Source organism: Micropterus salmoides, unplaced genomic scaffold, assembly GCF_014851395.1.
Source record: "Micropterus salmoides isolate LMB-PRFRI ecotype aquatic unplaced genomic scaffold, ASM1485139v1 Ms_hic_scaffold_9, whole genome shotgun sequence".
Classification (NCBI taxonomy): Eukaryota; Metazoa; Chordata; class Actinopteri; order Centrarchiformes; family Centrarchidae; genus Micropterus; species Micropterus salmoides.
In genome coordinates this window covers 1,978,241-1,995,127 of record NW_024044681.1, presented here as the reverse complement: position 1 = coordinate 1,995,127, position 16,887 = coordinate 1,978,241, and the positions used below count along the sequence as shown (strand labels likewise).

At 42.4% G+C, this 16,887-nt stretch overlaps 1 protein-coding gene across 2 annotated transcripts in view; it reads right to left on the bottom strand.

The window, feature by feature from the left end:
- lrp6 (low density lipoprotein receptor-related protein 6) overlaps positions 1–16,176 on the bottom strand; it is a 47,393-nt gene extending 31,217 nt beyond the window's left edge. The window contains exons 1-3 of one of the 2 annotated variants that reach the window (XM_038707625.1): positions 15,847–16,176; positions 10,567–10,963; positions 42–239 (exon numbers count right to left, since the gene is read on the bottom strand). In XM_038707625.1, coding sequence (XP_038563553.1) covers positions 42–239; positions 10,567–10,963; positions 15,847–15,901 — 650 coding nt within the window. In that variant the 5' untranslated portion in view covers positions 15,902–16,176. The remainder of the gene's footprint in view (positions 1–41; positions 240–10,566; positions 10,964–15,846) is intronic. The other variant, XM_038707627.1, reaches the window with a different exon arrangement.
- Between the last annotated feature and the right edge of the window lie 711 nt (positions 16,177–16,887).

The following is a 16,887-nucleotide window of genomic DNA, read 5'->3' as shown; positions in this document are numbered from 1 at the left end:
CACGTTCACGCCACTCTCATTCACCTGTGCTGGTTTCGTACCTGGAGGACCCGTCCAGGTTGCAGCGGTGGATGAAGTTGTGTTTGGCGTCGGCCCAGTACAGTTTCTGCTGGCTGTAGTCCAGAGTCAGACCGTTGGGCCAGTAGATGTCTTTATCAATGATCATGGAGCGATTCGTCCCGTCCATCCCCGCCCGCTCGATCTTTGGGATCTCACCCCAGTCTGTCCAGTACATGTACCTGAGGACACAGGGGGACACGTATATACTCAGTACATGTACCTGAGGACACAGGGGGACACGTATATACTCAGTACATGTACCTGAGGACACAGAGGGGGACACGTATATACTCAGTACATGTACCTGAGGACACAGAGGGACACGTATATACTCAGTACATGTACCTGAGGACACAGGGGGACACGTATATACTCAGTACATGTACCTGAGGACACGGAGGGACGCGTATATACTCACTACATGTACCTGAGGACAGAGGGGGACGCGTATATACTCACTACATGTACCTGAGGACAGAGGGGGACGCGTATATACTCACTACATGTACCTGAGGACAGAGGGGGACGCGTATATACTCACTACATGTACCTGAGGACAGAGGGACGCGTATATACTCAGTACATGTACCTGAGGACACAGAGGGGGACACGTATATACTCAGTACATGTACCTGAGGACACAGGGGGACACGTATATACTCAGTACATGTACCTGAGGACACAGAGGGACACGTATATACTCAGTACATGTACCTGAGGACACAGAGGGGGACACGTATATACTCAGTACATGTACCTGAGGACACAGGGGGACACGTATATACTCAGTACATGTACCTGAGGACACAGAGGGGGACACGTATATACTCAGTACATGTACCTGAGGACACAGAGAGGGACACGTATATACTCAGTACATGTACCTGAGGACACAGAGGGACGCGTATATACTCAGTACATGTACCTGAGGACACAGGGGGACACGTATATACTCAGTACATGTACCTGAGGACACGGAGGGACGCGTATATACTCACTACATGTACCTGAGGACAGAGGGGGACGCGTATATACTCACTACATGTACCTGAGGACAGAGGGACGCGTATATACTCAGTACATGTACCTGAGGACACAGGGGGACACGTATATACTCAGTACATGTACCTGAGGACACAGAGGGACACGTATATACTCAGTACATGTACCTGAGGACACAGAGGGGGACACGTATATACTCAGTACATGTACCTGAGGACACAGGGGGACACGTATATACTCAGTACATGTACCTGAGGACACAGAGGGGGACACGTATATACTCAGTACATGTACCTGAGGACACAGAGGGGGACACGTATATACTCAGTACATGTACCTGAGGACACAGAGGGGGACACGTATATACTCAGTACATGTACCTGAGGACACAGAGGGGGACACGTATATACTCACTACATGTACCTGAGGACACAGAGAGACACGTATATACTCACTACATGTACCTGAGGACACAGAGAGACACGTATATACTCACTACATGTACCTGAGGACAGAGGGGGACGCGTATATACTCACTACATGTACCTGAGGACAGAGGGGGACGCGTATATACTCACTACATGTACCTGAGGACAGAGGGACGCGTATATACTCACTACATGTACCTGAGGACACAGGGGGACGCGTATATACTCAGTACATGTACCTGAGGACACAGGGGGACACGTATATACTCAGTACATGTACCTGAGGACACAGGGGGACACGTATATACTCAGTACATGTACCTGAGGACACAGGGGGACACGTATATACTCAGTACATGTACCTAAGGACACAGGGGGACACGTATATACTCAGTACATGTACCTAAGGACACAGAGAGACACGTATATACTCAGTACATGTACCTGAGGACACAGGGGGACACGTATATACTCAGTACATGTACCTGAGGACACAGGGGGACACGTATATACTCAGTACATGTACCTGAGGACACAGAGGGACACGTATATACTCAGTACATGTACCTGAGGACACAGGGGGACACGTATATACTCAGTACATGTACCTGAGGACACAGAGGGGGACACGTATATACTCAGTACATGTACCTGAGGACACAGAGGGGGACACGTATATACTCAGTACATGTACCTGAGGACACAGAGGGGGACACGTATATACTCAGTACATGTACCTGAGGACACAGGGGGACACGTATATACTCAGTACATGTACCTGAGGACACAGGGGGACACGTATATACTCAGTACATGTACCTGAGGACACAGGGGGACACGTATATACTCAGTACATGTACCTGAGGACACAGAGAGGGACACGTATATACTCAGTACATGTACCTGAGGACACAGGGGGACACGTATATACTCAGTACATGTACCTGAGGACACAGGGGGACACGTATATACTCAGTACATGTACCTGAGGACACAGGGGGACACGTATATACTCAGTACATGTACTTGAGGACACAGGGGGACACGTATATACTCAGTACATGTACCTGAGGACACAGGGGGACATGTATAAAAGAACACCACGTACTGAAGGTTTGATCCAGATCAAAACCCAGATTGAATCAGGTGATCTAATCTGTCAGAATCCTTTTTCTTTTCCTTTTAACATTTTCAAGATTTGATCTGATCACATTACTTCTGAACAACTGGGCCCAGGTGAGTAAAAGAAACTGAAGGTTGACTCGAGTGTTATAAGCAAACTGTACGTAAAAACAAAACAAAAAAGCATGTTTCAAAACGGAGAAGTGACCCACAAACAGACGGGCCTCTCCACGTAATCCCATTCAGCCAGACACAAAAGCTTTAACCGATAGTTTGCCCAGGAGCAAAAAGCAGCTACAGCCTTTAAACACAGCAGCTGGTTGGGTTTCACTGCAAACAAAGCAAACTCCAAAACCACCAGATGAGCTGCGAGCAAACCTGCACCAAAGACTGACGCTTTCAAAATCCACGTCAGACCAGAGTACAGAAAACTACAACCCGACTCCGAGTGTAGGAGTTTAAACGTGTCGATTCGCTCGAAACTTTCAGGTGCGTTTACAGCAACAGGAGAAACGGCCCCGGTGAAATGTGGAGCGCACAAACGCATCCCCTCACCACAAGAGCCGCTTTGTGTTTGGTACCTGATGCATTAATCATCCCAGTTGAACAGAGTCCAGCTCTGCGTTCCAGCGTGGATTTGGAAACTCTGCTGCAGAACACAGGCTGACAATATGTGCACAAATCCCACTGCCACAGTCCTGCACTCGCAGCGTGTAACCGCTTTACAGTTTAACTCGTTCTTTACACATCAAATTAAGACTTTTTATGGCTAGAGTGTAATCTAATTTGTTTTTACTCCACTGTAGGTTTTATTTTGAGACACTGCAGGTGAATGGGGTCAAAGATTTAACTAACAGATATCACCATGAAACTTTCCTACTTTTTTTACTTAGATTAAGACAATATTTTTTTGTATTACAGGTTTTCTGAAATGTTATGTTTAGATATGCAAATGAGGCCGTATCTGATGAAATACGTGCTAATTTGCATCTATTTCAAGAACTGAAATCTGAACTCTGGATTAAGTCAGGTTCAAAATTATTGTTTTATTTTATTGACATATTAGACTCAAATGTTTTTACAGAGGGGATTTTGGATTTCTGTTTTGATTATTTAATAAGTGAGAAAATACTGTTAACAGGCATTAAAAAATGTTTTTAGGAATAAAATGTTCCATAATTCAGGCTGTGAATGATCCATGAACAAACCGCACCTTCATAATATCGTCTGCTGAAGTGATTTCAGGCTCAGAGCGTGAGGAAAAGTCTTTTTGAGAAAACGGCCTACACATTTTCATTGATAATCGATATTTACAGATCAAATCCTTAACAAACAACAACAAAGAACATCTCAAACATCAAAACGGATAAAGCCAATGAGAGCAGGTAGCTACTTTTTCAGAACACTCGGCATCTCAGACGATCCTGCTACCCGCGTGTGCCGATCCATTCATTAATCCAGATTCTTTGTCTTTATAATAACAAACAGCTGTTTCGTGCGCAGGATCGCTCATTTCCTGTTTCACATTTTACGTGCGTTTTCTTGATGAAACGTGGTTTGGAGACCAGCGTACCGGGGATCATACGGAGACAGACAGCGGCAGGTCGGAGAAACCTACAGACGCACAGAGACAAACTGGAGTAAAACAAACGAGATGATTTTGGATGTTTTCTCTCCTCTAGTCTGAGAGAAGACATTTTATAGCCCAAAATCTCATTCTGTGTCAACGCCATCAGACTTTATTGTCCTGAAGGAAATTTGTTAAACTGACAAACATCATGTGTGTAAAGGGGAAGGACTCACGCTCTCCATCACATATAAAGGGAAATATCCACGTAGTAAAGGACAGACACAGAGTCGTCTCGGCATCTTCATCCTCTGGCTGGAAAAACAAAACATCTGCCGTGACAACAATGGGCCTTTGTGAAGCAACAACAACACAAACAGGACGCACGCAAACCATTTCACGCACCGATGACCAAGCCTCGGAGCTTGTAGCGGTCACGCTAATGAGACGGATGATGTGTTTCTGTACACACAGACACAGCAGGGAATGTTAAATCAGAAGCTGGCGTGGATATTTGTACAGGAGTGTAAACACAGCTTTGTTCAACACAAATCTGAATCAAACGCCACAGAAAGACTTCTGAAAGCGAGAGTTTGCCCTGTGAGCACAGGAATACAGGCGTGCAAAGGAATGTAGTTATAGTTAGATGTTTTTTTTACTGTGCCAGAAATGAATAAAGTGCAAGTATCAAGTCCAGTAAGAGCTCAGAGCACTGCGACAGAGCAGGTATGAGGTACAGAGGAGTAAACATGACAGGTAGCTCACTGATTGGACGAGCCAACTAGGTGCTCAGGTAACAAAAAGGAACAAAACAACTCGGCGAGAGGATGAAAGGAAACCACAGCCTATACACACTCGACAGGGAGGCTGAATCCTGAACAGTCAGCCAATGAGAGCTGGACACACGGATGGTCCCGCCTCCACAAAAACTTCAAAATAAAAGCACAAACGTCTCTCAGTTACAAACAGTGGAAATTAACCTTTTGGCTCACCTGCCAAGTAGACTGGTAGATGAAACAATCCCTCGGCCAAGCTTATTTTCTACCAGCAAAAATAATAAAAAGCCTTTTTGTATCATATATACATTTGTTTCAGTACTTTTATTTGAGATAATAAAGGTATTACTATATAGTATACAGAAGAGACCAGAGTCAAATCTGAAGCTAAATTATATTATTGCTATTAAATGTACCTAAAACATAACCGTAAATTATTTTCTAAACTTACAAGATGCTTATTTATCATTCAACTTAAACCTCCTCATCATACTGCTCACTTTCTAAAATCACCCTCTTTGCCTTGTCCAGCAAAATCTGGCCTCTTGGTTCTATCAGAGTCCTGGTGCCACAGCGTCACAGCTTTCGTGGGATCAACATTTTTTTATCCAGCCTATGGATTTTTGTATGTTCTGCTTCAGCCTGCTTTTATTTTGTTGGTTTTGGTTACTGCACCTGGTGGTAGTTAAATTCCAGAAGTATTACGCCGATTTGATCTGCTGATAGTAACAGAGGCGGAACGACATGTCAGTGTTTGTTACACGTCTGTTTTTACGCCGCTGCTTCTGGTAAAGCTGGATCGCAGTGTGAAAGCACACAGGGTTGCAGCGTTTTATGCTGCAAACTTTTGTTCAGTATTGAATGAGCGAATGCGGCATTTTGCCAGATAATATTTCTGCGGTATCTCTGTGTCAAAGTAGCTTCACTCTCCCCCTTTTTCCTCTGCTGACTACAAAGGCTTGTTGTGTTTAACGTTGTACACCTTTACTCAAGCACTGGAGATTTTCAGGCCAGGCGTCAGAGAGCGGCGCCCAGAACCGGAGCCGAGCGAGCGGCAGTCAACAGAACTGCGCTCAGCAGCTTAACGCACATTCAGCGCTTTTGGTTACTGTAAACGCCAATCAGAATCTGCAACAAGTCCCTCCCTGTCTTTGTGTTTTTAACGGCACGTTCATTCATGGGGAAAATCACATCACAAAATGTATATTCAAATCTTTAAAATGTTAGAAGAACAAAATGAGTCAATTCTTTGTTGTTTAAATGAATCATTAGGCTATATTGTTTATGAGAAGTAGAGCTATTTAAATCTTTTAAAACCAATAACTTACAAAATAGTCAGGAAAATGAATCGTGATCCTGCCTGAAATAAATCTCGACGTGATATTTTTGCCATATCTCCCACCCCTACAGATAAAAGTCCATCAGTAAATGTTTGGCCACTCGTCAGTACGGAGTGACGCTGCTGGTCTCAGTGTTTATGAATCAGACTGAAACGACTGTACGATTCTGAATAAAGTGCACGCAGTGATATCAGCTTTGTGTCAGCGAGCGGCTCGGTGCGACTTTCATCTCCAACGCCGCGGTGCATCAAACGCCGAGGAGGAAGAGTTTCCATGAATAGGAACCCAAGAGAAAAGAGAAAGAAAGACGGCGACAGCTCCAAATTTAAATAAAAACTAATGAATACATTACAGGCCTCTTTTATCCGAGTCCTAATGGATTTACATCCTAATCCTACGCCTCTCTGGAGTCTGATGCTGGAGCCCGGAGGGAGAGGAGGGAGCGTGCTGATGAAGGGCAGGAAGAGGAGCGAGAGTGTTATATAGGTCCGACATCTCTGGAATAAACATCCCTTACTCTCCAGCAGGGTAACGGAGCGCTCTCAGGGCGGCAGCTGTGGATCACCGTCAGAGAATAAAACAGGAAGAAGGCAGCTGACTGCGTTAATATCATGTTAAATAAATGTAACATAAGCATTTGTTTTCTCTTTGCTGTCCGGCACAAAGAATTAATATGAAGGCGTCTGGATTGATCTGTAGCCATCGTTGGTTTCCCTTCAGTATAAAAGGGGCTAAGGATTATTCTATCGATTAATGAAACGAATAATCGACTATTCGGATTACGAATCCCAAAATTACACATCGCCTCTCAATTAGCTATCAGCTTTTAAAATAAACTTTAGGTTGTTTAAGTCATGTGCTAATGAACAATCAAGCAATAAAAATTAATACTGCTTTCAAAAATACATCTTTTAATGAACGTTTCTGCTGCAGCAACAGAAGATTCTGCTGAAATCGAGTCCTTTCATGGACCAAACAGGTGAGCAGTGAGAAATAACTGAGTGTGCAGCGCTGATCTGAGCAGCTGATGGAGCAGCTTACACGCCGGCGGCACTGCAACACACCGGACAAACGGACACAATATTTATAGAAAGAAAGGAATAATTTCTTTACATTTGCCGAATTTACAAGAGAGGACCAATAATAACAATTTTGTAGTAGACAGCGTTTCACAACGTTTATATATTTTCCCTTTAGCTCAACAACTCACAAAACTCTGATTTTTTTTAAGGGAGTCTGGGGCGGATTAGCCGCCACCTCGGCATAGACAGGAGGACTCTTATTTTTATAGTATAAACTTGTCCGGTGTAGTGTAATCTTCTGCACTCGGTAGCAACACGTTCTCCAGCTGTTGACGTCGCCATGAGCGATGCATTCTTTATAATTGTAAATTTAGGGCACATCTGCAATCCGTTGTGTAATTCATAATTATTTGCTACTCTCAGCATAATTAACAATCAATTAACTGACCAAGGGAAACGGTATAGGAAACGTTACAGCTCATACGTGAAGGGACAGCTTTAACGTGAAGCTAGTTTGCGAATTTAATATTCTATTTTGTCGTTTAGTTGTTGCACCTCTATTGGAAACCGAGGGAAGTTAGTTTCACAGCTGCTTCCTTCAACAGCTCCGTGACAAAGCCTGGATTTCTCCCAGTTCTGGATCTGTTGGAGAGCTGATTCAGGCAGACGTTTCACCTGAAAATCACCAAAAGGTGACGATGCAGTTTGCATCTCTAAGAACTGAACGTCTGTCCGACGCTCCTGTTACTGTGGGAGGAGTTAGGGAGCGTCTGAAAAGGGCAACACGATCCATTTCAATCATCAATAACCGTTTTGTTTTTCAATCTGAAACTCTGCCAGTATAGATTGAGACCACCCTTAAACATTTCACACCCGTGAGTTTGTAAAGAAAAGTTCAGAAAAGTGCTGAATTTAATAATTAAATATGCACAGGTTGTAATTTCAACATCTTGCTCATTTCTGATTATACTGACATCAAACCACCTCTCATCTGTCCTGGACATCCTCTCACAGTAAAGTTCATATCTTTTTATTAAAAAAGGGTGTTTTTGTTGAAGTACATGGGATTTATCGTTTTGTTTTTTATTGTGGTATCGAATTGGTATCAAAAATCATTTTACTGGTATCAGTTTCAACTACTAAACTTCTGGTATCGTGACATCCCTACTAACGAATGAGGCGACGTTAGGTCGGCGTAGCAGCTCCTAGGACGCATGAGACATGGACTGTAAAATGCTCACTGCAGTTCAATCATATGCAGAAAGTTAGGAACCGAGAAGCAGAATCAAAACGCACGGGTCTTTAAAATTTGGTTCTTGGTCCCCAAACCTATCTAACGGGCGCTTTCATAATCAATCCTTCAGCTAACCGTTTTCCCAATCAATCAATTATTTGTTTGATCTCCAGAATGTCAGAATACACTGTCAAAATGTCCTCAAATCCAAGGTGACGTCTTTATCAGCTCAGGTCACATGACACCTGAGTTCTGGGTGTATTTGTATGCGAGTGTTTCGCCTCCTCTCTCTCTTTATCTCCAGCTGATAGAAGACATTCCTCCGCCGCCGACAGCGAGCTCTTCGTCTCTCCTCATCCTCAGCAGAGATAAATCCTCAACACTGATGCTGTTGTTCTGTTTCCAGTAGGACTCGATGGACGGCGGCCTGCTGGAGGAGCAGCTCACCCGCCCTGCAACCCAATCTGATCCAGGACAAGCTCCAAACAAAGCGGCAGAAACACACCCCTCCTCCTCCTCTTGTTCAGGAGTCAGAGCCTCGGGCAAGTCAAACCTCCGCCGCCTCTGCGTTCGCACACATCTGCCCAGCAGAGAGGTTTTTAACCACAAACACACACACAGAGCTCATTTCCACACCGACAGTGTGAGTATCTGCTGTGAAAACACACGTTAAAGACTTTCTAGGAACGAGTCGGGCTCTCACTTCCTCTTTTCTGATCCGAGCTGAGTCTAAAACACGTCAGAGACAAACAGTTTACTGTGAAATAAAACTTGAACTACAGATAATCCAGTTTTGCCTTGTGACGTTAAATTAATACTTTTAATTAGCTTTCTTGCCGAGCGTTAGATAAGCTACAGCCAGTGGCCAGATAGCTTAGCTTAGCATAAAGACAGGAAGTAGGGCTGCAGGATTATTGGGAAAAAAATGCTTTTCTGTGTTATATTGCATTAAGAGAAATTACAGGAATTTTCACCAAATGACTTCAATGGGTCCATTTGAAAAGAATTAAGCATCCTATAATTATTGGGGTGATTTGGTGGGAAAATCCATAGAAAATAAAGATGAATAAGCTGAAAGTTATTTTAACTCTGAAGACTTTTTGTTGAGTGCAAACTAACTGTGATTACGATTCGATTTCACAATTAAACAAATAAACAAAATCTGGCGAGACAGTTCCTGCTGCTACAGCTAACATCACAACAGCAGCGTGTCTTGGCGAACTATAAAGTAAGCGGAGTGTCCGTGGGCAGGTCATTTAACGTTACCTGACTGACACACGTCATGGCTCGCACTGCGGGACCGTGTTGTGTGGCATGTCCATTATTTTTAATGCAAATTTCTTCCCTGTGACACCGGCACATGTGAAAGAACGGACCGTAGCGAAGTTAGTTTCAAGCTGGAGATCAGTTTTACATTGAACATTTGATAGATGCTTCCAACTTCAAACTAACTTCACCGCGGTGCAAAGCGCCGTTCCCTCACCAAAATATTACGGTAAAGTGTGCAATTTGCGACACAGCGATATAAAAGCTAGAGCACAACCAGCACCGCGTCGTGGCCGGCGCTCATTTTCAAGATGTTGACCAAAACTAACGGGGGCGGAGCCTGCTTTGGATGTTTGATAAACTGATCAAGAACAGTATTGTGATTGGTAGTTTGCTGTGCATGCAGAGCCTGTTTGTCACGACTCACTAACAACAGAAGCTAAAAATACCCAGATGTTGTACTGATTCTCCTGTGTGCATTGTCCCATAATGGTGTTGTGTGTAATGCCACAAATGCCCCACAAATATGTTTCAAAAGCTCCTAATTCAGTCACCGACACTGACGATTCAGTTCAGCGTTAAGTTTTAGTGAACTCCTCCCACTCCGACCTTCATCAGGACGAGCTAGCTTCACATCACAAGTTAAATGTGGTGCTTTTTAACCTTCAATCAAGACTCAAAGGGAACCAGGAGACCACCACTGGTTCCTGATGCCCGCTCTGCTGTGAACCGGAAGGCAACAGACTCACCCTCGTTCTGGATCCAGGGCGATGGCTCTCGGCTGATCCAGTTCCTGCCAAAATAAAACTTTCCTCAGAGTCCCGTCTAGCTCCGCCACCTCGATCCGATTGGTTTCCGAGTCCGTCCAGTAAAGTTTACTCCCTAACCAATCACAGGCCAGTCCATCTGGGGAGGCCAGACCCGGGACCACAGTCTGGACCGCGCTGGCCCCCGACTGATTAAAGACTGTTCGTTTGATGGCTTCCTCGCTAACGTCGCTCCAGTAGATGAGGCCCTGTGAGTAGACGTAGTCCACAGCAGCGGCGTCCTCCAGCCCTCCCACCACCACGGTGGCGTTGGCCTTCTCGTGTGCCGCGTCCACGAGCCGAAGGTCCCGCCGGTTCGCATACAGCAGCAGCGGCACGCCTTGAAGAGATGGAAAAATACACAGTTTAAACTACGAAAAATGCACTGGGGAAAACAGACAAAATACACAGTTTCAACTGGGGAAAACACAAAAATACACAGTTTCAACTGGGGAAAACACAAAAATACACAGTTTCAACTGGGGAAAACACAAAAATACACAGTTTCAACTGGGGAAAAACACAAAAATACACAGTTTCAACGGGGAAAACAGACAACAATACACAGTTTCAACTGGGGAAAACAGACAACAATACACAGTTTCAGCTGGGGAAAAACAGACAAAATACACAGTTTCAACTGGGGAAAACCACAAAAATACACAGTTTCAACTGGGGAAAACCAGACAACAATACACAGTTTCAACTGGGGAAAACCAGACAACAATACACAGTTTCAACTGGGGAAAACAGACAAAAATACACAGTTTCAACTGGGGAAAAACACAAAAATACACAGTTTCAACTGGGGAAAAACACAAAAATACACAGTTTCAACTGGGGAAAAACACAAAAATACACAGTTTCAACTGGGAAAAAAACAAAAATGATCCAAACGATCTTGAAAACAGTAGAATTCACTGTTGAAAAGGGGAATATTGTACTTTAGGTAGTTGTAGTCAGACTGTGGGAAACTGTGGCTGCCATTTTAGACTCAATAATCAATTGAAAGGCGATTAGATAAATGATTTGTTCGCTGTAGCTTCAGGGAAGATAAACAGGTTTTTCTAGCTGCCACAACGTCCAGGTCCACTTTAGTCTTACTAACGAGTTATTAGTGAAAATCTATTAGCAGCAGACAAACATCAGCAGGCTGATAATCCGGCGTTGATTTGAGTTACAGAACTTGACGACTGTGAATAAGCTTTGAGAAAACAAAGCCTGTGGTCGGTCTGCTAACGCGACGTGTTGACAAGGCAGCGAGGGCCAGCCGAGCCGCTCCGTTTCCTCTCTGCTGGATCCTGGCACTCGGCCGAACCCACAGTTTCACACCTCCAGCGTCGGACCACAGAGGAGGTCGCCGTGAGCCCCGCTGCATCCGGCTGCCGGCCTCTTTTCACTTCACTCAGGGGGGATTTCCTTCTCCAAATATTTACTGAATCACTTCAGAACCTCTCGAGGTAATGTCCTTTCATTACCAGTTTAACACGTTTATCTAAATGTTGTTAAACTGACTATCTTTGGGTTTTCGACAAAACAAGACATTTGGACTTTTTTAGTTCAAACTAAAAATCATATAATCAAGACAATCAGCAGATTAATTAATAATGAAAATAACCTTTCATTCAAAACACAAATCACTGGTCTGTAACGATCAGATCTACTCCAGTAAACTAGATTCTTCTTGGGGACAAATATCTGCGATAAAATATTCTAAACTCAAGGGCCACACAATTGCTTTCACCACATCTCACAGGCTTCTTCAGCGACTGGAAGCTGCTCAGGTGTTCCCTCGTGGTCCTACATGGGGGAGACTGTAACCCGGACAAGCTCCAGAAAACTTGAGTTTAGAATATTTTATCTAAGACAGACAGCTGTTTACTGATGCACAAATGGAGAAAACTAAACCGATCAGAAAAACCTGACAACAAACGTCAGACAGACCGAACGCCTGACGAAGCAGATTCAAAACCACGGATGGTGAAAAATGCTGAAAACTCGTCTTTATGTCAGATTCACTGAATAATCGTAGCAGCTGTGGCTCGCTCGGTAACATGGGGTTGGAATCGCAAACCGAACATTTAAGAGACAGACTGGTGAAAGGGTTTGTTCTGTCCAGTAACAACTTGTTTACAAGAGTGGAAAAATAAAAACTGGTAAAACTAAATAAGTTGGTATCCTCTTTACTTTGTGCAATAGTGACATTAAAGTTAACCCAAACTGACAGTTGTTATTAGCTTTGATAATCAGCCCATCTGTGAACAGTTTCTTACATTCAGTGTAATTAAATAAGTCATTTAACATGAAAATATTAACGCATATGTTAATAAGTTCTCCATAATAAAGTTCAGAGCTGAAAAACATAAGTTCAATAATCAGGTAGTCGATCTACAGAACATTTAAATGTAGCTGTTAATTAATGAATCGTTTCATGTCATATTTCATGGATCGCTCCAGCTCGTCCACCGTAAGGCTCTGAGAAACATTTATTCACATTTTACTGCCATTTTGTCCGTTAAACGATTAAATCCGGAATGAAACAAACACCTGAATCAATAATGGAAACGATCGTTATCTGCAGCCACAGATGAAATAAACACAGCGGTGTTCGTGTTCAGAGAAAAGCTCCGTTTAAATCCAAGTAAACATGAACTAATTACAGAAAACTGAATCTCTCCGTATGTTTAAGTGCTGTGTTTGTTCAGCTTACCTGCGGCGACTCTCTGGGTTTTACTTTTTTTTTTGATGATCAATTAATCATTTTAGTCACAAATATGTCAAACATTCTTTGATCACAGCGTCTCCACTGTGGGGATTTAGATTTACAGTGTGTATTTCTATCCATCTATACACATTTACCTTTATAAAGTCAAATAAACCAGTGTGTTGGTGAGTCCTGGTGACTAGAAGGAGTTTGTTCGTTAGCTTAACACCACAGCTATGACACACATTTCTGTAAATGACAGTGGTGGACGAAGTATTCAGATCTTTCGCCTAAGTAAAAGTACTGATACCACAGTGTAAAAGTAGTCTATAACAAGTAAAAGTCCTGTAAAAAGTAAAAATGTCTCCTGTGACTGTGACTACATAGTATATCAGAGTATAATTCCTCATGCCTTCATGTTAAAGCAGGATGTTACTGCTGTAGCTGTTGAGTTGGAGCTCATTCTGAACAACAAATCACATCTGATTATATTATAGCACAAGTAAATAATTGTATTTATTCTATCAATCCCATATTTTTTTTAGATATCTTTATATTTACATAGGTTTGTTTATTGTTATTGTTGTGCACCTAGTCGCCAAAACAATTTCCTTGTATGCGTAAAAACAACTTAGCAATAAATCAGATTCTGAGCTATTTTGAATCGGACTGCAGCTCATGATTATTTTCATTCTGCTGAGTATTTTCTGCATTAATCGAATAATTGTTTGTGAAAAAATCTGAAAATACTGACAAATGCAGTCACAGCTACCCAGAGCCCAAAGAGACTCCTTCATTATGTTTGTTTTCTCCAAACCTCAACTTTATTCACAAACATTTAAATTATTAAAATAATTCATTTGTGAAGCTGGAACCATGAAACGTTTTTCCATGAAAAAATGACGTAAACGATCAAAATAGTAACCAATAAATTTTCTGTCAACTGACTAATCGTTTCAGCTGCACTTGTAAACTGCTGGGGAGTTTAATTTATAACAAAACATCATATTTTATAGAGTCTTCATAGGTTCTGTGTGTAAACGTCTTTATTTGTAAAGTAACTGAAGCTGCCAGATAAATGTAGTGAAGTAAAAAGCACAATATCTCCCTCTGAGATGTGTTGGAGTAGAAGAAAATACTCTAAAGTACAGGTACCTCAAATTTGTACTTGAGTAAATATATGTAGTTATGATTATCTAAACACCAATAATAAGCAGCGAGATTATTTATTTGCTTTATCAAATTGAATCTGTTAGAAACTGGTGACATTTCAAGCCTGTTTACGTGACTAAATCCAGAGTTTGCAACAGCGGTGGACAAAGTACTGTACTTAAGTACAAATTAGAGATATTTTTACTTTACTTGAGTATTTTCTTTTCATGCTACTTTCTACTTCTACTCCATCTCAGAGGGAGATATTGTACTTTTTACTTCACTACATGTATCTGGCTGCTTCAGTTACTTTAGAAATTAAGATGTTTACACACAAAATACATGAAGAGTTTATAAAATATGATGTTTTGTTAAATAAATAAACAAGTACAGCTGATAGGATTAGTCAGTTACTGCCAATTGTTTTGATCATTTCTTCATGTGAAAACACTTCATGGTTCCAGCTTCACAAATTTATCAATTTAATAATTTGAATGTTTGTTAATAATGTTGAGGTTTGACAAAACAAGCATTATGAAGGTGTTACATGGGGCTTCCGGGTATCTGTGCCGTCATTTCTCACTAATTTCACAAAACAATCGATTTATTAAGAAAATAATCAGCAGATTGATCTAAAATGGAAATAAGCATCAGCTCCAGTCCAATACGAAATAGTTCAAAATGAGCTCCAGCTCAACAACTACAACAGTAAAATCCTGCTTTAACATGAATACATGAGTAATAATACTCATGATATAATGTGAAGTAGTAATACAACAGTCACAGGGGGCATTTTACTGCATTGAGTACTTTTACTTTTAATACTTCCAGCACATTTTTCTGATTATAGGCTAACTTACTTATATACTTTTACTTAAGTAACATTTTCAATGCAGGACTTTTACTTGTAACCGAGTACTTTTACATCGAGTATTAGTACTTTTTCTGAAGTAAAGGACCTGAATACTTCGTCCACCACTGGTTAGCAACAAGCTAACAGCCGCTGCTAACGTGTTGTAAATAACAAATCCAGTAATAAACAGGGGCTCCGGGGGGCCAGCGGGACGAGGAGGGAGTCTGGTGAGATCTCCCCCCTCCACCCAGCCAAGTCGGCTCACACTCGGGTTAACTTAATTGTGGTTTTATCCCCCCTCTGCTCCAGAGAAAGCTCGCATAGCTTGGCCGGCTAACGTTAGCCTCGCTCGGGAGAAATCAAAGGCAGAGGCAGAGAGAGAAAGAGGGCCCTGGCCCGGACACTGATCCTAAATATCCCGCATTAAAGCTGCTTCCACACACCTACAGCTCACACGGGAACCGACAACAAAGCACAAAGGGAGGATTTTAAAACATTTAAAAGAGAAACTCACCTCGTATGAGAAAACAAAAACTACACAACAACAGGCTCCGCAGCACGACACCCATCTTTCTCCCGTTTCTTGGCCCTGCCGCCGCTCGGCTCCTCAGCGCAGGATTCCCATCGCTGCGGCCGCTTTGCTCGGGCACAAACTGCGGCTTTCCGACAATATTCAGGTTGGAAATTCAGCTTTAAAATGCGCCTTAAATTATCCCCTCGTCCATCTTGGCTTCTCGCTAAGTGCGTCGGATCAACTCTTCAGTGTCTCACATTGTCCTGCAGGAGATCCGTCGTCTCCTTCCGCTGTGAGGAAGCTGCTCCCCCCTCTCCTCCTCCTGCTCCTCCTGCTCCTGCTGCTCCTCCTCCTCCTCCTCCTCTTCCTCCTGCTGCTGCTGCTCCTCGGCTCCGCTGATTTCTATTGTTGTTCTGATTTCATGCTCTCGAGCCAAAAGATAATATTACTTCACGGAAATCACCCCGCTGCCTTCCACCTTCAGCCGGAGCTGAATTATAAGCAAACCAGGTGCAAACCAGGAGAAAGGAACAAAGCGGAGTCCAGAGTTTACACGCACATTCCTGCGGGACTAGTTTACCACAGAGAGAGTTCACACACTGTGTTATGGGGATCCACTCAGCACATTGAAGGAAAGACACCACTGTGTCCAAAATCAGGACTTTAAATCTCTCAGTTTTCAGATTTCAATTTTGCAACTTATTATCATACTTTTACAAAAGGTACAAATCAATCTTGAATGGTATTTAATATTTCAAGTTATTTTGCTACTTGTTGTAGTTGCGCACCTAGTGACCAACTATTGCTGCTTTGCAACCACTATTTGCAACTATTACAAGGTAAAAGATATGTTTATTTGCTATGCAGCAGACAATATACAGTAGTATAAAAGCAATTATAAAAATGGTAAACAGAAATAAACAATATTCATAGAACAGTGCTGAGGAGGAATTTTAGTTTAAAAGTCATATTATCATTATTATTATTACCATACTTTAATAAAATTAACAAAACTCTCTTAAATACTATACTATATATATA